Source organism: Macadamia integrifolia, chromosome 5 (genome assembly GCF_013358625.1).
Source record: "Macadamia integrifolia cultivar HAES 741 chromosome 5, SCU_Mint_v3, whole genome shotgun sequence".
NCBI classification, from domain to species: domain Eukaryota; kingdom Viridiplantae; phylum Streptophyta; class Magnoliopsida; order Proteales; family Proteaceae; genus Macadamia; species Macadamia integrifolia.
In genome coordinates this window covers 10355180-10376817 of record NC_056561.1, presented here as the reverse complement: position 1 = coordinate 10376817, position 21638 = coordinate 10355180, and the positions used below count along the sequence as shown (strand labels likewise).

The 21638-nt window shown below is 38.0% G+C and overlaps 2 protein-coding genes across 12 annotated transcripts in view; both read left to right on the top strand.

The window, feature by feature from the left end:
- Positions 1–5111, top strand: part of LOC122079597 (transcription initiation factor TFIID subunit 15) — a 9809-nt gene extending 4698 nt beyond the window's left edge. For 2 of the 3 annotated variants that reach the window (XM_042646199.1, XM_042646197.1), the window contains exons 6-8: positions 979–1060; positions 1135–1261; positions 4531–5111. In XM_042646199.1, the coding sequence (XP_042502133.1) occupies positions 979–1060; positions 1135–1261; positions 4531–4805 (484 nt within the window). In that variant the 3' untranslated portion in view covers positions 4806–5111. The remainder of the gene's footprint in view (positions 1–978; positions 1061–1134; positions 1262–4530) is intronic. The other variant, XM_042646198.1, reaches the window with a different exon arrangement.
- Positions 5112–6933: 1822 nt separating this feature from the next.
- On the top strand, positions 6934–16598 carry LOC122079053. 9 transcript variants are annotated; one of them, XM_042645282.1, is made up of 7 exons: positions 6934–7599; positions 10055–10104; positions 10637–10724; positions 12075–12222; positions 12670–12742; positions 13574–14090; positions 15619–15903. In XM_042645282.1, exons 1-5 carry the CDS (start codon positions 7141–7143, stop codon positions 12735–12737), a joined length of 813 nt encoding a protein of 270 aa, XP_042501216.1. In that variant the 5' UTR covers positions 6934–7140; the 3' UTR covers positions 12738–12742; positions 13574–14090; positions 15619–15903. The 9 variants fall into 9 exon arrangements, with proteins under 9 accessions (XP_042501216.1, XP_042501214.1, XP_042501222.1 ...); XM_042645280.1 differs by having other exon boundaries at positions 12818–14090; XM_042645279.1 differs by adding an exon at positions 15935–16598 and having other exon boundaries at positions 6936–7599; positions 12670–14090; positions 15619–15793.
- Positions 16599–21638: the final 5040 nt, after the last annotated feature.

Here is a 21638-nt window from a genome sequence, read left to right as displayed (position 1 = left end):
AAAAAAAAAAAAAAACTCTATTTCGCTGTCTTTAATGGATTCCAAACTTTCTTTCAAATTGGCTTTGCCAATTAGCTTTTAAATTTTCCTTTTCTTTTTTCATGCGGTACAGTCTTGTTTCCACAAAAATTGATTCTAGTGATAACCATTTCTGGGAATGTTTATCTGGGACAATTTTTCCAACCCGTGGAACCAGTAGAAAACCCATAATTAAAATTTGTTTGCTTCTGTCTCTAGCTTCTCTAGACCGAGCTCTGGATTGAAGCATATCATAACTTCTCTTCTTGGTAGAAAACCCATGATTAAAATATTTTTGGTTCTGTTTCTTGCTTCTCAAGACTGAGTTCTGGATTGAAGCATAACTTCTCTTCTTCTTGATGAATTTTGTCTTTTATGGACTTAGATTAGGGTCACCACCCTATCCCCCCCCCAAAAAAAAAAAATAATAATGAAAATAAATAAATAAATAAATGTAGAAAAATGAAAGTGAATGCTTGTTATGGAAGTAATGGAACTACCACACATTTGAGAGGATTCATACTTTTTGCTACATTGGTGAAGTCTATGATTGCTGAATTGTTGGAGACCTTCCTCAAAAGTCAGTACTCCTCTTCACCTAGTAACTGTTGGCTACAAACCAATGAGATCCCCCCCAACCGCCTTCCCCCCCACCCCCGCGGGGGAGAGGGGGAGGGGGTTGGGGAGGAACATAGATAATGGGATTGGGATTGGTTCAGCTGGGATTGATCTCAGGGGAATCCCCATTCCTCCTCCCCTCCTTAACTTGGTTATAAAAGGTCTGGGGACCAGTGGTGTGCCCGGGTTTGGGTCGATCATGCTGAAACAGGGTTGAGTTGATTCTGGAATGAATTGGGATCGGCAGTTGGCTATCTGTTCCCCCCAGCCCAAACCCTAAATCTTTGTGCACCTTTTAAAGTATGGATGAGTGAATCTTTGTCTTATCTCATCTTTCTGCAGGGGAGGACGGGCTGGAGGTTACAAAGAACTTGATGAAGAAGAAATAGAGGAAACTAGACGACGGAGGCGGGAAGCTGAAGAAGTGTGTTCTCTTAATCATTTGTAAGGATTTGAAGTTTATGTTGGTTTCAAAATTTTACTTGTCTCCAATTTCAGGATGATGGGGAGTTGTATGATGAATTTGGCAATCTCAAGAAGAAATTCCGTGCCAAAGCACAGCAAGCTGAAGCACGACAGGTGCTTCCAGGTGCTGGACGTGCTGGGTGGGAAGTTGAGGAACTAGGTATTTGCCCCTATCTCAATAAGTTTATCCTTCTATATAGAGTTTCTGGGATTAGCTTAGAACTAGTTGTAGCTTTATTGCGCTTGATAACCATAAAACACTTTTTTTTTTCCAATAGCGCTAGCAAACTTCCACTTGCAAATGCCATGTGTGGCCGCGTACAAACTTCGCGCTCTCATGTCTGGGTACAAGGGCCACAAGACCGGTCATTATATTATGTCTTTTGGCTGTTATTCCCTTCAGTGGACCCATAAACAATCTGGACCAGGGTTTTCAAACTCTGGATTGCATTAACCTCTGTATCCTCAACTCCTCTGAAGACTGTTGGACCCATTAAGCACTTCTATAAGAAAGCCCAGTTGCAACTTAAAGCCCATGACTGAAACCCAAATCCCAGAACTCCTAATAGTTAATAAAAACAACTAAGAAAAAGAGTTGAATAGCCAATAGCAACACTTACTGATAAACCTTTGCCCTTCTTAGCTGGATAGCACCTCCAGGAGTTGCTACAAGGCAACTAGCCAACGCACCACTTATGTGAAGCACATACAGAGCAACCATGGAGGATGCTCTGGCATCACCTACCTTTAGGTTTCTCTGAGTTCCTAAAACTTCTTTGTGCTTTTTCGTTCTTTTTCTTTTTTTAACATTTGCTTTAAGATCTTTCAACTTCTTAGGAAATCCTAAAACCCTTATGTTGCATGTTTATCAAAATGCCACTGCTTCTGTTATTTAATATGCATTGAAGGCATGCCACATTTGTAATTTTGAACCATTTTTTTTCCCTGCTTTATGCTGAGCTGGATGTGGGTCCTCTATCTTGCATCCATCGAAGTCTGCCATGTGCTAGAGGCCGAGGAAATTGTGGCCTTATGAAATTGATGGCAATTCACTAAGCTCCTTGACATTTATATACCTTAATAATAATTTGTGATAGGCCTAAGATTGGCAACTAAGGCAATCTATATAGGGATGGCAGTGGGATGAGTTAGAGCAGTACTTTGCACTGCCTTAATGGTTTTAGTATGGTTGGCCCTTGTTTGGTTGGGGTTAGGTATGGTCCTGGGCCAGTTGCAACATTTGAAAACCTTAGCTACTCACCTTTTCTGCTTCACCCCATAGATGTTTTGCCTTTTGTTATATACTTGTAAGTTGCATGCAAATTAGTAAGCCCCTTACATGTTGTTCAGGTTAGTTATGTGTAGTGTCATTGTAACTGGTGGGTTAGAGAAAGTGAGGATAGAATTGTAAAAAAATTCCAACAATAAAGTCACCAATGAGAGTCCTATATGTTTTTTTTTTTTTGGGAAATTTGCCGTGCCACCCCCTGGAGAATGCCACAATGATAAGACTACCTCTTCTGTTTCACCAAATTATTCTCAGACCCCCTACCGTCAAACACAGTTAAGGAATATACGTTATATGTTGATGTCAGCAACTCTATCTTATTTTAAATACCAAAATACCCTTATTAAATATGAAGTATCTAAAATACCCTTGTAATAAGTTACTATTTCTTTCATCCAAACCCATTCCAAGACCTAATTTACCTCACTCGATAGATTTGAACCGCCGGGGATTATTTAGAGTAGTGGCATCTATGATGGACGGCGGACGGTGACCCGCGACCCGCAAGACCTCGCGGTGACCAAGCAAAACCCCTCTGACCTGCTAATAGTGGTAATCCAGCGAAGAGCCAGTCCAACAATGGCGATCACTGCAGCGGTGATGGCAGCCATTATTCTCTCTCTCTCTCTCGCTGTCTTTCTTCTGGTATTTATCAGATTATAGACTACCGATGGATAGGCTAAACTGAATCGTGCTTCTGCTGACGAGAGTCGTCACTCCCCTTTCTTTTCTCGCTTCTTCTCCTTGAAAAAATGTTCAACCACATGGGCCTTACTTCGTTGTCAGATTACATCAAAAGGGTTTACCCACGATGGATCTTGGTCGTCAGCTTATATAATATGGGCATCCAGGCTTCATGGCGGACCTACCTGGGTCGTCTGATCCTATCCGAAAGGGCATTTATCACAATACATGGGGTGGATTTTTTTTTTTTTGACGAAAACGATACATGGGATGGACGTTGGCAGAGCCTACAGCCAACCTCATCAATTTTCTCCTCATTACCGAGTCCATTGACACAATAATGCACTTTGCAGCTCAGACACATGTCGACAACTCCTTTGGGAACAGCTTTGAGTTCACCAAGAATAACATCAAGTCTATGGGGAGATGGATGAGGATGCTGTTGTGGGAAACCATGAGGCTTCTCAGCTCCTGTCGACAAACCCTTATTTGGCCACCAAAGCTGGGGTAGAAATGCTTGTTATGGCATACGGGAGGTCATACGGGTGGAACTCCTCTGAATCTCAAGTCGTAGGTATAGAGAGAATGAGAGTAGAAGAGAAGTAGATAAGGAGAGAATGAAATGGTGAAATGGTAAAGTGAAGGGTATTTTTGAGATAATAAAAATGGGTTATATATCAGTGTTTTATTCATAAGGGTTAAAACGTCATTTCATAGCATCAACTGATAGTGACTAACGGTAGGGGGTCTGAGAATAATTTGGCGAAACAGAGGGGGTAGTCTTATCATTGTGGCATTCTCCAATTGGCGGCATTGTAAATTTCCATTTTTTTTTTTTGAAGATGAAAAACCCAAGAGAACATGGATTGGGCATACTAACTCCCTTTCAATATGCAGGTAAGACTTCTCTTAATGTTAAAAAAATAGAAAAGCAATTTATGTGTGCATGGCCTCGTTGAATGCAATCATTACACATATTTAGTCTGGGGTGGGAATAAATTACTTTTGGGAGAGGGTTCTGTGAAAGGCAGCAGGACCCCTACACCAGCATGGGGGCCAATGCACATGTGGAAATAGGGGTGGGATTTCTGCCTTTCATGAGGGGTGGGATGGTCATTTCGACCCACTTTGTGTCTAAGCATAGGAGCCACACTGCCTTTTACGCTTCTTTTTTCCATTACTCTTATATCTTTAAAATAATTATGAGCACTATGACAATAGATCAAATATTTTAAATAAGTATTCATGTATATCTGCTAGTCACACACCATGTCAATGTTGGAATCTGTGTCCATGTGTTTGATGTGCTTGTGGTAAAAGCTTCATTCAAAGAAACAGTTGGGTGTAAAATTTATGTTCTTCCCCCGCCGTCCTAGGTGGACAGGTCTAAAGTGTTGGTTTATTTGTTTGATCTATTTAGCATTTACATGTTTAAATTTGTGATGAGATCATGACAGATGCGACTGACAAAGATGGTAGAGACAGAAGTAAAGACAGGGGAAGAGACCGTGATGATAGGGAGAGCAGCAGGAGTCGGGACCGGGATGGTTACACCCGTGAAAGGGATAGGCGCCGGAGCAAAAGCAGAGAGAGGGAGAAGGACCGTGAAAAGGAAAGGGTTAAAGACAGAGATAGAGATAGAGATAGAGATAGAGATTATGATCATAGCCGAGGAAGAGAATATGGACGAGATCGGGACCGGGATTGGGACTGGGATCACTACCGAGATTAGTAGGTTAGGAGAATTTTTCCTCCATCTTGCATTCTTTGATCCTATATCTTAGTAAGCTTCTTCAAGTAGGATGGCATGAAATTCAACTATATTAGATGTGATCTATTCAGGATGCCTGGTTTTTGCAGACCCACAAGTAGAAACTCGTGAGGCTCCTTCAATCAGTGTCGTCCTTTTGGGGGGATTTTTTTTGAGATTCTATTGTGTTAATTTCCCTTCTTGGTTGATTTTCCCTTGTTTCTTGATTTGAAGAGGTGAGGGACTGCTTGAAACTGATTAATGTTATACCAATTCACTTGCATATCATTTGAGTTGTTATTTGGTAATTAGTTTTTGCAATGGATCCATATAGTAGGAACTCTTTAAGTCTCTTTGCTTTAGTGTTATCCATGCACTAAACATTTCAATTTCTCTTTTGTTAATTTCCTTTTCACTTGATTTAGATAGTGCAGTAAGGCTTGAACTGAAGAAGTCTATTGTAATCTCTATTCAGAATTTCAGATGCATGTTAGATTGATTATGCTCTTAAGGTTTCTGATGGCCATAAACTTGGAGATTTTTTTGGTCATCCCACTTCAGGGTATCCTTTGATGCAATTGTTAAGTGGCAAGATAGACTTTGAAAATCTAGGATCATGGGAGAGTGCATAATAATGGTTGGAATAACAATCAGTGTGCGTGTATAAGTGGGGATGCATGCCGACACAGGTTTATTTTATTGAACCAAGCTGTGAAATTTGACATATGGGCAATCCATTGAATTGCCGTATTACTCCTACATATGGTAGAATGAAGCATCCACCAAGAGATTCTTTTTTATGCTATCCCATTTGTTTATTATTGGGAGTATTAACATAATTTGCTTAGGCTGTGTTTGATAGTCATTCTGTTCTAAAAACAACGTTTTGTGTCAAAATCAAAATTTTCAGTTTCTATGTCAAAATTCCGTTTTGAAACGAAACTCAAATATTGGAACATGGTAACTATATTTTAACATTTCTTGTTTTTTACTCTTTTTTTTTTACCTTGGTTCACTTCAAAAAAATAGAAAAAAAGAATCATAGACAACAAATGGAAGATTTCGTTTTCTTGTTCCCGTAAAATGAGATGACTACCAAACGCAGCCATATATTTGAACCTTGCACCCAACAATCCCCGCTATCTGGATTGGGCATGATATATTTTCCCCTATCGGGAAAGTATAGGTATGCCATTGGTACATAGTATGGTAACGGACAATACCAATGGGGGCATTGATGAGGTATCACACATGAGGGATAGTGGGTTATTTCAAAAAGGAGAATAGAGATGGATAGTGGGTTATTTCAAAAAGGAGAATGAAGATGGATAGTGGACAATACCAATGGGTCCTCGCTTATAGTATACCGGCAACATATTCAACCTTTTCTCTTATCGTGTGGATAGCATCAATGCAAGGATACTTGACTTAAAATCTAGTAGTGTAGGTCGCTATCAAATATGATTCAATCCCATATCAAAATTGGTCACAAAAATCATAGAATTGATACCTCATGCATAATAACCGGCAATCTAATCCCAAAAATCGATCATAGCTGATTTCAAACTAGATTGGTCGATTAGGAACTCCATTTTTTATACAATGCCCAAAAATTTAGGGCCTGTTTGATAACGTTTCAAGAAACGCATTTCTGCTGTTTCTGTGTCCAGAAATGGCAGAAACGGAACAAAAACCGTTTGATAAAACTGTTTCGTTTCACTTGTTTTCAGAAATAGAAATAGAAATAGAAATTTCTACTTATTTATGGTTCAAGAAACGACCCAAGCAAAACGAGTAGAACTTGTTTCATCGTTTATGGAAACGACTCGTGGTCATTCTTTCGTTGGTTACTATCGATTCCCAGAAACATGACTTATCAAACACCTTCAATTCCATTTCTATTTCTAAAAACAGAAATTTATATTTTTGCCATTTCTTAAAATAGAAACTGCAAAAATGTTATCAAACGGGGCCTTAGTTATTGATATCGGTATTTGCATACCAATCCAATATTGATCCAGATTGATCACTTCTGTCATTGTTGTTACGATTTTACCTACAAACCAAAACTGATAATACATCGGTCAGGTATTGATATCGATCTCAGCTAATACCATTCGAACGATCTGATACCAATACTAAGGAACATGATAACAGATCAAATTTGGGAATATTCTTCTCTTTCTATTGATTAATTAATAATCCCCTCACCTTATCGGTCGTTCTTCGTTCCATTCTCTTGTTCCAACAAAACCGTTTATTATGAGTCAGATAGGGTGAGAGGAAGGCTTCCACTTTCATCCGTCGAAAAAGAGAGATGAGGCTAGCGTTTTGCTCAGTTTCATCGGCATTGCTGTTGAAGCCTCTACCCGATGTCTACAGTGCTTCTTTCAATCCTAACCAAGTTCCCAAGAATAATAAAATCAAGGCAGAGATCGAATTTAGGGTTTGTGTAAACAGGACATGCCGGCGACAAGGCTCCAGAGAAACGCTTGAAATCCTATCAGGTCTTGCCCCTGCTGATGTCTCCGTCAACTCTTGCGGTTGTTTGGGCCGATGTGGCTCAGGTCCCAACCTCGTTGTCTTGCCCGACGGCATCATGGTCCGTCATTGTGGGACTCCTTCACGAGCTGCTGAAGTAATGCTGAGCATCTGTGGTGGTAGCAATGATTCTTTGGATGTTAAGAAGAATCTTGAGGCGCTTGCGTTGAGGAAGAGGGGAGAGGAGGCGTTTGAGAAGGGTGCTTTTGCAGAGGCTGAGCTTTTACTCTCTCAGGTAGTCAAATTTTTAGTTTTAGCAGCTTCTATTGGGCGTTATGTGCAGTTGTGACAGTGTCTAATGTAAATTACTCTGGGAAAGTGGGTTAAACAATGTAGCAGAATCGGAAAAATCATGGTTGCATGGCTGATTAACCATTAGTTGGATAGAAGTGAAGTGAAGTAAAATACAATTTTCAGTGCTAAAATAAAATAAGATGTAATGAGGAAGAAGCTATAAAAAAATGTTTTTGTGTTCAGTTGTAAGTAGAGTTGATGCAAAGTGATGTGAAAATATGTTAGGCTCTGGAAAAAAATTTCAGCGCCATTTAAATGAAAAACGAAGTAAAATTTAGTTACCATATTAAGTATATTCTTGAGTTTGTTGTAGAATTGTTCTTGCTAATCATTACAAAAGTTTCCATTTTAGTTTTTACTTCAGTTCACTTAACATCTAACTGAACTGAAAGGAGCCTTAGTTATGATAGTTGATATGGCAGCAGTCAGGATGTTCACTTTTCTGTTCTCAAACTATTTAAATATACTTTTATGTTTAATTCTCTACTGGTAAGAATTAGAATTTGAAAGTGTGTTTAAAACTGTACCAGCTCAGAATAATCATTTTAGCATGTGGTGTAGTTTGATTAAATGTAAATTTGGTCCATAATAGTTCATATAACTTGCAGGGACATCCTCTTTATAGTTCTCAACTCTTTTTTTTTTTTTTTTGGTGAATAAAAAAATCTAAAACAATGGGAAGAAAGGGGGGGGGAGGGAGGGAGAATATATAATGCCATGAAGGGCAGGAGAAGGGGAATACAAACCTAAAGGGGAGGGGGGGGGGAAGTCAAGATAGACAAGAGCAAGCCCCAGGAGTCAACAATAAATTTGTTCCTTGGGGAATCAACAAATGAGCTATGAGGAAGAGTGCTAAGTTTGGAGGAGACGTCGAAGTAGATGGCATTCCTAATATAATCAAAGGATCCAGAGTTGGAAGTCCGTCTACGAAGGTTATGCTCCATCCAAATACGGTTGATGGCGGTCCTCAAGGCAAGCTTTTCGGCAGTGTCTCAAATAGATCTCCCAGAAAAGGCATATCTATCCATATCCATTCTCTCTGAAAGGGGAGGGGACTTCTCTGACCAGGCCAGCATTTGGCAAGGACACACTTCCATATGTGAGAAGAGAACAGACATTCAAAGAAAAGGTAGTTGTTATCCTCAAAACCATTTAGCAAAAATAATAGGCAGGGGAAACAAGCAAATGAAAATAAATGAGGAAGGATTGGGTGGAGAGGCAGTTGGAGAGGGCTCTCCAGACAACGAAATTGTGATGAGGGATGTGAAATTTGAACCAAACAACTTTATGTTGGGGGATGAGTGTACTGGTCGATCGAACAAGGTTCCAGGCAGAGGAAGAGGAAATGCAACCCGAGGAGGGGGACCAAATGACACAATCATCTCTGTCAGAAGGGGGGAGAAGGGGGGAGGGACTGCCAAATGGCAGCAAGAGAGGGGATGTCTAAATATTTTTAAATTTTATAATTTTTATGCTAATGAAGATTAGAATAGATAGTGAGTTAAATAACATATCAGCTTCAGAAGAATCATACTAGTATTTGATATTCATCCTCGGATAGTTTATGTAGTATGTAAACTTTTTTGTTTTTCTTTTACCCTCTCCCTTTTTTGTCACAAATAATTGTCACATTTCTAAAATACTAAAGGGCCATTTTGTAGACCAAGTCCCTAATTCATATCGTCATCCAAAAGAACAAGAAACTAATCAGAAATTAGGAATCAGCGGGGCTGTAATTTGGCCAAGAAAATTCAACCAGAGGAAAAAAAAAAAATTCCTTTTCAGAAATGCCACATCATATGGAGTGCAAACCATAATGTCACCATCTGCTTTTTCTATCTTGCAAAGAGATGATTTGGTTATTATAGAACCATGACCATTACTTGTGGCAAAAAGGGGAGAGGGCAAAAAAAAAAAAAAAAAAAGAACAATGATACAACATCAACTTTTTTTTCCATGTGAAGGGATGATTTGTTTATTTTGATCATTGGAGAAGGGGTTTTTTCTTAGATAGGCTACCTCAAATTTATTGGCTTGTCTCAATTGTTTGGCTCCATGTGGTTTGGATTTTCCCCATTGTCTTTTAATTTTAATGGTTCCTGTTCTTCAAACTATCCCAAATAAAATTGATTTTTCCAAACAATTTTGAAAGCATGATCACAACACTCAACAATGTCAAGCTGATACGAAAATCAACACATTGTTAAATTTGTGCTCCAATAGACATTATCACATGGTTTTAACACTACTGGTATGGGAAATACCGGGGGGAGATGGAGATTCTGAACTTTGTGATATGGCTTGTTACCTTCATTCAAATCTATGAGATGTTCTGCATTAGGAAGGGGGAGATTCACAGAGGGCACTAATGGTGCCATACTTTCTTATGCTTGCAGGCTCTTGGTCTCAAACCTTTTGGAGGTCTACATATCATTCACACTAGCAGGTTCGCAAAACTCATAAGATATGATCACCATGATATTTAAGGAAGTAAATAAAAAACCAAAAATTTTTGTTAGCTGTTCTAATTACTACGTTCATGATTATGTAAATTATTTGTTCTTATTACAAGAAAACAACTTTTTTTCTTCTGGATTTACATTTTGAAGAAGCTCCATGGAATTGAAAGGTAAAACAAGATTTGTGTGGCAACCAAAAGTTGCAGGAATATGGTTGAGTTGAGATGGAGTCTTGGAAAATGAAGAAGATGCCTTCAATCTGTCAATGGTTAATCTTCAAAGGGATTGATTGTCTATTGTGATTTAATGTTTTCCACTATCTATGGTAAATGGTTGTCTTTTATATTGTTAATTGGTATTGTCTAACATTTATGTGAATGTTACTTTCCATGTCATGACTGAAATACAAAATGGTGTGATTTGGTCAATTTCCGATATGGCGAGGGATGTTTTGGTTTCCTTTTCTGGTTATAGTCTACAATTTGAATTAAATAATTATGAGAACTTTCTTTTGTTCAGGTCTGCTGCAAGATTGGCCGTGGGCAACACTTCTGGAGCCCTAGAGGATGCTGAAGCAGCTTCAACACTAGCTCCTCAATATCCTAAGGTATGAATCACTGTTTATAAGGTTGAATATTTCACTACTAAAAGGCTGTACCCAGTGCACGAGGCTCCCGCCACTGCGGGGTGGGGAGGGTCATAATATACGCAGCAGCCTTACCCTTGCTTCGCAGATAGGCTGTTTCCTGACTCAAACCAGTCTTTTGATGGAGAATCTACAGAACCAGCAATTCCTACAGTATTTGTTACCTTCATTTGCATCAAATAATAGAACTCATGTATCCTTATCTGTATCATCTCCATAAACTTTGATTTTTTTCCATCAGTTTTTTTCTCAAAAGTCTCACTTTTATCACCTAAATGATAAACAATATGTCACTCAACCGGTCATCGGCACCTAAAAGTCCTAAATTTCCTGCCTCCCCTTGGTATTCATGAAGAACATTAACTTAGAACATTAACTTCATGAGTTCATGTAATTCTCTTTACATAGGTTAGGGTCTTTAGGGGCAAGGACGAATGACTTGGTTCATTTTAATCTTACTTGGCCCTGACGTCAACCCCAAAAGGTGGTCATTTGCTTGTTCACTGGTTTGACCACCAGTCAGCATGAAGGCCCATTTGTGTATCTAATGTTCTCATCCTGGTTCAACTACCTGCTCACCCTGTTTTGACATAAAATCATTCATTAATCTCAGTCAGTCCGATTGGGTTTTCATTTAGATTTGATCCATAAGCTCAAGTGTTTACCCAATCAAAAGAGGGGGGGGGGCAAAAATCTATAAGCTCAACTGAGCCTCAGGGTGACTAGTTCTTTAGCTAGTGCAGTTTATTTAACTATGATATGGCATACTGAGAATTGCAATTTTACTGTTAGTGGTGGAAACAGTGATTGTTAAGAAACTTATCTCTAAACAGTAAATCTTGTGAAGTAAGCCACAGTGGGAACTCAAAAATTATTTTTTCCAAAAAGGCAATCCAGGTAAGGAAAAATTTTCTCCATAGTTAGCGATAGCCCTATGGCCAAAATACATGCAGCCATGCTGGAGAGTTGAGAGTTGGGACTACCATCTCAGGAGCCTCCAAAAGTGAGACCTAAGTTGACAAGCCTAATTAACCAACCATTTGATGCACTGGCCTATATGTGGAGCATTTTTCACCACCAAATAGCTTAGAAAATCAGATAGCTATCATCATATGTTGATTATTTTTTGCTCTAGGATGTGCACTGGCCTGTTCTACACCTTTTGTATATCTGTCTTGTCAATTAATCTTGATACTTATTTTTACCAAACAAGTTTTCTCTAAGTTATGAGATGGACCTTTTTGTGAATCTTTCATCGTGATAAACGACGAAATAGTATAGCCTGTTAAGATATGTACTAAAATGTTGCAGGCATATATTTGCCAAGCTGATGCTTTCTTGGCTAAGGATGAATTTGAAGCGGCTGAGAAGTCATATTCAATTGCTTTACAGATCGATCCTTCCATCCGTCGTTCCAAATCTTTCAAGGTTTCATCTGCTTTTTTCAATTCTTTTTGCGGTAAGAAAAAAGATCATGATAAGCAGGTTTCTCATCTATCCACAGAGCTTCCATGATGAAATGTAGAAGCTGAATGAGTATGTGACCCTGGTTCTACAGATCCTAGTTAGGATATCATTTAGGCCACAAGCCACACTTTTCTTCTCTCTCTGGATTTAAAAGAGTACATCATGTTTGCTAGCTTGGCTTCTTTGGTGGTAGTTACTGGATGGTACCTTTTGTACCTGCAACCCTGTATATGCTACTGCACCAAATCATCAAATCCCATGAGTGGAGGATTTAAATGTTTTTCATACATGGTGCTTTTTCTCTTTCATTTTTGTCTTTCTACATCTAAACTATTTAGTACATTGATTATTGTGATGAGGAACAATTACCATCATTTCAAAAGAAATAACTACTCTTCGATTTCGTTTTGTCTATAACCATTTCCCAATTCTCCTACAGGCACGGATTACAAAACTTCAGGAGAAGCTCGCAGCTGCAAATCTGCTTCCTTAGCTTCAATGTTTTGACTGAGGTAATAGAATGCACCTATAGTGCTAATCCAGTAGATGGCAAACATACTTAGCTGCAAGCTTTCTGCAATTTTCAGGTTTGATCATCACCTCCTATTGGGTTAAGTTGACCTGTTTTCCTCAATCTATTTGTAAATCAATCAACGAGTCGCTTAATAGAGTTTGATCTATTTGTGGTATGGCTTTTTGACTTCTGAAATCAAAATATTTGAAAATTGGGATGGAAGCTCTCTGACTCCTTTTTCAGATTGAACATGGGAGGTCAACTAAAAGATTGCAACAAACCAGTCTCTAGATACTTTTCTACCCTCTGCTCATGTTTTCTATTATTTTTTTAATATTTTTGGTTCAATATCAGAATGGAACTCAAGATCAGTCGTAGTTGTATTGAATTGATCCAACCAAAGTTGTCAAGGTGTCGCCTAGGCAATGCCAAGTGGCGCCTTGGTCATGTTAGCAACTAGCGATGCCTTGACGCCTTGTTGGTGTCACCTTGATTTTTTCCGTCCTCCAACGGCTAGGATCGCCTAGACAGCATGACAACTGTGGATCAAACAAATCCTTGGTGGAGACAAATTATGTCAACAGTACAGGTATACTGCAATTACAACACTGACCAACACCATAAATCAGCATTACATGTTACAGCTGGTTTTGTGGATATTTTGGACGCTATTGGATGAAGCTGTTTTTCTAGACATGTTCTAAGCTGTGACACTCAAGTTTTTTGGCACCAGTTGGTGTTTTGAGGCTTTTTAAGCTTGCATTTTTGTAGAACTCAATGAGTGAACATTTTTTAGAGTTGATTTTTTTGTTCATGATTCTTTTTCTAGTGAAGTCATCTGTTCCACAAGTTGCGGAGTTCTACTTCAAAGGTTGTATTTGACAGAGAGGTCCTTAAATGTTTAGAAATACCTTGGAGAGAATTGATGATTGTTTATTTGGGTCTAGATCATAAGTTACACAATGATTAGGAGAATTGTGTAATATCTCATGCCTACAAAATGCAGAGAGGGGTTTTAACATTATACATGTTGGAAAAGATCGATCAGATATTTCCTAATCACAGGAGTACAGCTGTACAGGAATATAACTTCAGGCGCGGTCATTATTCATGACATGGCTTAGTGTTATTGCTATGTCATTTCTCTTGGTTAACCCCGGTTCATCTCCAACACATCCTGTTTCTCAGCGTCAGGGACTCATTTACCATTTTAGTTCAAGGAGCAGTCTTGACAGTCTGTCTTCAGATAGTTTCAAAATGATAGTGTTTTTGCAATGCTCAAGGTGGAACTGTACATCCATTGTAGGAGAACTCTATCACGAGATACAGGAGTGGCGAACTCCAAGGTAACCTTCTACTAACAATCGTTTCTTTAAGAAGATAATGAGAATTTGCTCAGAAATGCATGCCATGAGTACATTGTTTGCACCTATAATATGAGAATGTAGTTTGATCTTGTCTTGGAACATCTGGAAGAATCTTTTCCCTTAGGCTATGTTTGATTGTCAAGAAATGAATAGAAAAGAAAAAAAAAATTGAATTTGAAGAGAGAGATAAAAACATAAAACAATCATTGCATCGTGATAAAAAATAAAAAAAAATAAAAAAATAAAAAAAATAAAATCATGATGATGCTATGATTGTTTTATGTTTCTATCTTTCCCTTCAAATTCATTTTTTTTCTTGACAAACAAACTTAGCCTTAGTTCAGACTGCACATTTTTTTTTATCATATCAACATTCTTCCCTATCGCATGTTGTATTATAGCTTTCTTACCCAAAAAAAAATTGTATTATAGCTTGAAAAGTACCCAACAATTCATTGACCTGCTGATGTTCTCCAGTCATGGATATGTTATGCTGCTGATTAAATTTCTTTTAATGTTTTGCTATCTAACATTTTAATATTTTCTATCTAGAAAATAAAATCTAAGGAATTGGACAACGTAACAATCTGATCTTTTGACTTATTAATAGCCCTTGCATATGGTTTTGTGCTTGAAAGTTATGCAAGAAAATTGCGTAATCATCAATTGAATAAATTTATGGCTCAAGAGGTTGGGAATGAGCTAATTAGCTTAGCTCCTTTATCCAACTCTGCCCCAGTTGTGGCAATGTAGCTTTGAAAAATTGGATCAATCTTCCATGACCGATTGTGTTGTACTAAAGGCCCAACCATGAGAAAGGAAAACACATATATTAGTGTTTTATGGCAAGGAAAAGAAAAAATATTTACACAACTGTATTATCAGTTTGTTATTATAAAAGTGAATTTATCTCTTCTCCTGCTTTGGTCTTGAACACTAATTTCTGAGTACTGTTCCAAACAGGATGTGGACTCTATTATAGAAGACTCAGAAACTTTGCTAATATGCATGTCAGTAGTGACCACCAATTCCTAATTTGTTCAATCATCAGGTTGGGACAGGTTGATGACCTGGACCTGGACTGAATCGAATGTCCTAATTTATTAATCATTTTTCCGAACTCCGCCTCATCCTACCTATAAATAAAATGTTGCTTAAATTCAATTCTTCATTAAAATTCAGGAGTTGGGTTTTGAGACTTAACTGAAAATCTACCAACTTGTATCTCCTGCATTGATCAGGATAGCATATCTGGTCTTGAACCCAGAACCAAATAAGATGGTGCAGCAACCAATCATTCCATTTCTTCAGTTATACAGACTCTTAGCCATGTGGTTCATCAATGAATGTCAATTCCAAACTGATTGGGCTTTGTAAAACTGGAACTCTTATTATTGTTCTGAAGCCCTTATATTCTAGACAGTTTTCTTCCATACTGTTAGCAAAGACTTTATTGCAAACTAGTTCAGACACCACTTACTAACTCTTCAATTCTCTTCATTTATAGGAACCACCGTGATTCTCAGCTTCTGACCAGATTCACAGTGGTGTCCAACTCCGCAGATGTACCAAAAGGTCCCAAGTGCTGTTAAATTTATGGAGTCATTGCCAGTTACAAGCATCCCAAAAGTTGGCTCTCTTGTACAGCGTTCATAGTCAGTCCTGTTTACTTGCATTACATTGTGTGTGCCTTCTTCATACTTGAACACTGCAAAATAATAATCCCAATTAGTATATTTTGGCTATGGGTTTCTTGATTCTCAATTCAAAGAAGCCTGAGGATTTGAAGTGATTTTCTCCTTGGGTTTTGGGTGATTGTGCAGTTGATGGCAATTGGTCTCCTTCAGCTTTTTTGAGGCAAACAATACAATGGCCAGAGAGAGTATACATTAATTCCTATGGACCCACAGTATAAACTTTTCTAAACTCCCTTAGCAGTTGCCTCACAGAGAGACATTGGGGAACCAAGTCACACAAACTGTTCCTATACAGGTGCACAATGGTTATGTGGACTACCATTAAAACTGATATATTCAGGCGTGATGATAAAGCTGAAACTCTAGTATTTGAATGGGGATCATTGATTCAGCACAAGTTCCTTGATTTGACCATGACGACTCGTTTTTCGCATATTACTTTTCTTTGGTGTTTTCATTTTTTTGGATGCGGGGAAGGGGTTGTTTGACAGGCTGATTTGCACTTATGAAAGTGGGTTATTTGTTCTGTATGCATAAGCACCTATTCATGAGGCAGAGAAAAGCATCTCCAAGATCTTGGAGTACATAGCTGCATTCTTCTCTACCAGTGTATTGACAGCAGTAGGAGTGCAAATGAAAATCCTACATCTACAGGCATGCAGCCTAGGTTTGAAGATTGGTTTGAACCCAGGTATGTTGCATCGAAACTCGAGGTTAAAATGTATTTTGAGGATATTTTTTTGAATTTCTTTGACATTTTGAGCATACTGAATTTATTGTTTCCAAGCAAGATTTATCTACTTCTAAAATTTTGGCACAATTGGAGTTCTATACACGGATAAAAAGCAGGCCAAAATGGTTATAGAGTCAAATACAAGACAAAATTGTGGGTCATCGAAAATATATGGAAATAATTGTAAACAAATAAGCCATAGGATTGAATTCGACCACGACGAGAAGATTTGCCAAGTTTGGCAACATATGATGCTGCTACCACTTTCCCATTAAATATTCATCTGAGGCACAGAAAATTTTGGTTGAATAGAAGCATATTCTAATATCTTGAACTAGTAACGGTTCTACAAACATCAGTGGGGATCACAGCAAATCTGGAGACTTACCAAGGGTATCTCCAATGTGAAAGTGTTTTTCTTGGGTCCATTCAGTATAGTTGCAGGTGTATGTCCATCCATCTGTGTCTCCAACTACATGAATTTCTCCTCTAACATGGAACAATGAAGGTAATGATGCAAGAAGGAGAAGGAATAGGTAGGGTATGGTCATATCGAAGAACGATCTGGTCGTTGGATTCTGACTAAAATGATGATTATGGAGCCTTAGCAAGTGATCATATGGCCGTGAAAATAAAGGAGAAAGATGTTTACGCAATTTATGTTCATATGCTTGTTAGAGCAAAGCTGTGGTGGGTAGGTCATACTTTTCTGATTGGAAACTAACACACAATGAAGTTGTTATTGGAAAAGCAGGGGATGAATGAGGTGGTTCTGGCTGGGCCTAGAATGCTTTTGAGCCCTTGCATTGTGCCTGAACCAGACCTACACATTCTTATTTTAATTTATTAATTTTTTGGATAGGTAACAGTAATATGCAGACCTGTTCTTCACTTCCTAACATCTACAGGAAGAGATGAAGTACAATAGGAAGCAAGAAAACCAGCTTTCTTATTTAGTTCTGTCAAAAAATGCACCATTCTACAGCAGCAAAATGAACTAAAGCAGCTTGAATGTGAAATAAAGTAGGGTGAGAGAAAAGGGGTTTTTTTTTTTTTTTTTTTTTGGGTGGGGAGGGAAGATTATAGGAAATTTTATTTTGTTGTCAATGTCTTTCCCAAGAATTTTAAACTTGGGATCGGTCTCCAAAAACCTTAGAATTGGCCCCTCATATCTGAAAACCCAGTGATCTGGTTCTGAAAACCCTAGAATTGACTGCTCTTTAACAACCAGAAATTGGATCGGTCATGGCCAATTCGACTAATCCGATTCTGATTTTTGAAATAGTGGTCTTTCCAGTTTCATGAGTTTTTGACTACCTACTCATTTTATTAATACTAGTAGAACTGTGAATTCAGTGCCTAGCGCATTGGCTTGCAGCTTTTGCTTGAAGAGCAGGCACCAAGCGGTCAGTATTCGACTCCTGTCATATGGGTGTGAGTTTGTATTTAATGTGTTCTCCCCTCTCCCTCTAACTAGTGAAACTCTATATTGTAAACTTTCTGTCCTTCCCTCTCTTCATGTCCTGTAACAAAACTAAGTAGTCAAAGTTGCTAGAGAGAGCCAGGACTTTCTTTTAACAACTGGCCCAAACAGAAATTAGCCCTTTGATTAATGGATTGAAATAGAGGCAATCGTTACTAGAAAGCTAAGCATATGGGTTGGCTTCACGATTGAGGGGAACATGCCATAAGGTTTTGTAAGCCAATTCAGGTTAGCGTATGGGTTGGCTTCTAAAAAGCTAAGCAGCCAATGGCCTTTTCTAAGGCGAACATGGCCCGAATTGTCTGACTATATTGTTACTATATTAGGGACATCAAAGCTAAGGTAGATGAAAGAATTTGTGAGGGTTTACAATTCCTCTTTCTCAACAACTCCTAGCTTTAAGTTTTGATCTAAAAAAAGGAATGGTAGCTGTCACAACCCCTGTTTTTTCTCAAAAAACTTTTATCAGATTAGCTCAATTATGGAAGATTATAAGAATAAGTAACAACCTAAAAGAAGTAAGGGGTATTCTTTCAATTTCACATGTAGGTGAGTTGTCTTGTCATCAATTTGGAACCCTAAATTGAAAATCCAAAAAAGTTAAATGAAATGTTTCTAAAGATAAAAGAATGGGGTCTTGCAGGAAATAATTATACACTAACATAAGGAATCTATTGTGATATGGTACGAATGTCTACATGCACTTAAGAGAACTAGAGAGATATTATTCAAGGGTTTTCCCCAAAAGACAATAGATAAGGACCATAGAAACCCTAACTCACATGCTATTTACAAATTTACCCATGTACATGTAAAACATATACAAGTTCAATAATAATTGTGTGGGCCTCATAGAATTCAAAATACAATTCAACAAATCTCCACATTGGATTTAATTTGCAAGCCACTTTAGAGGGAAAAAGGATGATACTGTGCAAGGTTTTGGTGGAGAAGGGTAGCCAGAGGGATTTGCAGGGGGGTAGATAAAGATGTAAAGAGGGAAAGACACCACCAGGAGCGCAAAGGCAGTGGGTTAGGGAGTGTACAATAGTGGAAGAGTGTCCAATGACGGTGGATCGCTGGTGATGTGATATAGTGGCAATGAATGATTGAGAGTCTTCTCATCCCATCCGATGGTCATTATTCCACCTATGTGAGAATTCTTTCAACCAATTGAAATCATAGTTGTCAAGGCGACGTCTAGCCTTTTTGATCAACTTGGGCACCTTATTGTTGTAGTCTTGTTTTTTGACACACTCCAACGCCTTGATTTGCCTAGATGATGTGACAATTATGATTGGAATAAATGATCCCTTTTATCTCTACTCTATTAAATTAAAAACTCCAAATAATCGTATATTTATGAAAAAAAAAAAATGTATTCGGCCCATTCTAACCAATTCCAATCTGAATCAGATTGCAAGGAACGGTGGACAAAGCTGTATCCACCTTTTAAGTGGACCTCATAATTCCTTGTTTGACCCTTCCCTCCCAAATGCCATTGTCCTAGTGGGAGGGAGCAAAGATGCAAAATAATGCCTCCCATAGCTTATAAGTGGCCTCCACGTATCCACTTGCATTTTATTTATACACAGTAGTTACTGTCTTTAAGATTCTCTCTTGTATATAAACTATATAATGGCCACCAATGAATCAAGATTTAAGGTTCAAATCTAGAGAGAGAGAGAGAGAGAGAGAGAGAGAAAAAAGGGGAAAGGGAACGCACGTAGCCACTTATACCTAACTCTTACCTATAAAATCTGAGATGGGTCCTACAAATATCATATAGAATGGGCTTTGACCAAACCCAATAATTTATCCAACTTCCACCTTCCAATCTATAATCTCCATGAATTGTTGGTGCGGGTGAGTCGGGTCATACCCATGAAGGATCCGATTATGTGGATGTTCAATTATTTCCTCAGGAATCCAATGGACCACTAATGCAAACCAATACAAATCCCTATATTTCAGACTATAGCAGACCAAATTAATCTTAAAAGGTAGTCTGCTGTGTGAGCATTATATTTTATATGAGTGATTAGATATTCTTGTGCTCTATTTCAATAACTTTTGTTTGGCTGAGGTACTGCTTCTTAGATTATGTTGGGGTTATGGAATTGTAGTTCTAGGGTTTGAACTTGGAAAATAGAATTTAGAATCATACTTGGGAAAAAAAATCACTTCACTAGATGTTCAGATCTTTTGGCTTTGATTGAGTTTTAGAATCTTGAAAACCCTAAAACACAATAATCTAGTAAGAAACTTTTCTTCACACTCCTACGCAAAGTTTATGTCACAAGTCATGACTAATCTGATAAGAGGAGGTATTCACAGATATAAGAGGAAAGAGATTTTTTCTATTTAGAATCGATGTGGGACTTATACAACTAACAATTATTGGGTTCCAAGATGAGAGAGAGAGATCACTACAACACCTAAATATCAGAATGCACGTTATGAGAGAATATATGGGATTATGAGAAGGGAGAGAGATCATTACAATGCCAAAATACAATTTCCCCCTAACGAGGCTGTGGAAAATTGAATCGTCCTCTAGAGGATTTTAATGAGGAGAGAAAATGTGGGATCCATGGAGATGTAAGAGTGGGAATCTTTTTTCCTTTATAATAAATAGAATGGAGTTAGTCAAGCAGCACAAGTATATCCCTCTAAGCTCTTAAATTCTAGCTTCCCAACAAATTTGCACACTAGAAAGCACATAAATATAGGAGTGAGGGCTTGGCACACCCTCAAATAACTGCCATATGGTAGTTCAGCCAGGATTGGATTTTTGTATGTGGTTGGAATCCAATGTCAATTGTGCCAAAATTAGGTACTGAAATTATTAAAGGATTACAATAAGATGCATAGACATACAAATTAGGTTATTTATACATATAAGAGGAATTTATAAAAATTAAAGCATACAAATAACAAGATTCATTAATATCAGTCTGAAATTTAACATGTGGTCAATCGTGATCATGTCTTATGCACTTGATGGTTAGAGTTTTCATGTCACCCTTCTATCTGGCAAGTGAGTGCTCTAATATACTTTTGGGGTGAGAGCATGCTTGAATACTTTTTTGCACAAATATATCCAATTTGCCTCCACTTCTAATCCAAAACCCAAATCCAAGGGCGTTTCCAAGTGCAAAGGCAGCTGGTACTTTAGAAGGTTTAAAATTCAATTAAGATGACATATCACTGAAGTATGGTTCACAACAAAGGAGCTACTTCAAAACATTCTATTATGCCATGCATGTGCACAAGAAATCTTTTGAAGCGATCCATTTCATTCGGGTTCTAGCTTATAACGCTTTATCTCTAAACTATAATGAGTCAATGTTGTAAATAACCCTTCTTCTTAATAAGTGAATGGATTCGTCCATTCACCATATCAAGTGTCCAATCATATGGAAAAATCACAAAATAGTGAATGGATTCTCTTTTCAACTTAGGTGAAAGAAAACTTAATCCTTCAAGTTATTTCTGGCTTTCATATAGGGGATGTCAAAATGGGCATTGACTGAAAAAACCGATTGAATCAGACCAAACCAAAAAATGAGATTGATCAAAACTAATCCATTATTGGTCTAAAACTAAAAAAA

Coding starts and splice junctions, on each gene's coding strand:
- LOC122079053 (XM_042645279.1), top strand. CDS start 7,141: ATGAGGCTAGCGTTTTGCTCAGTTTCATCGGCATTGCTGTTGAAGCCT. Junction 7,600..10,054: donor CTGAGCTTTTACTCTCTCAG/GTAGTCAAATTT, acceptor TTATGCTTGCAG/GCTCTTGGTCTCAAACCTTT. Junction 10,105..10,636: donor CATATCATTCACACTAGCAG/GTTCGCAAAACT, acceptor TCTTTTGTTCAG/GTCTGCTGCAAGATTGGCCG.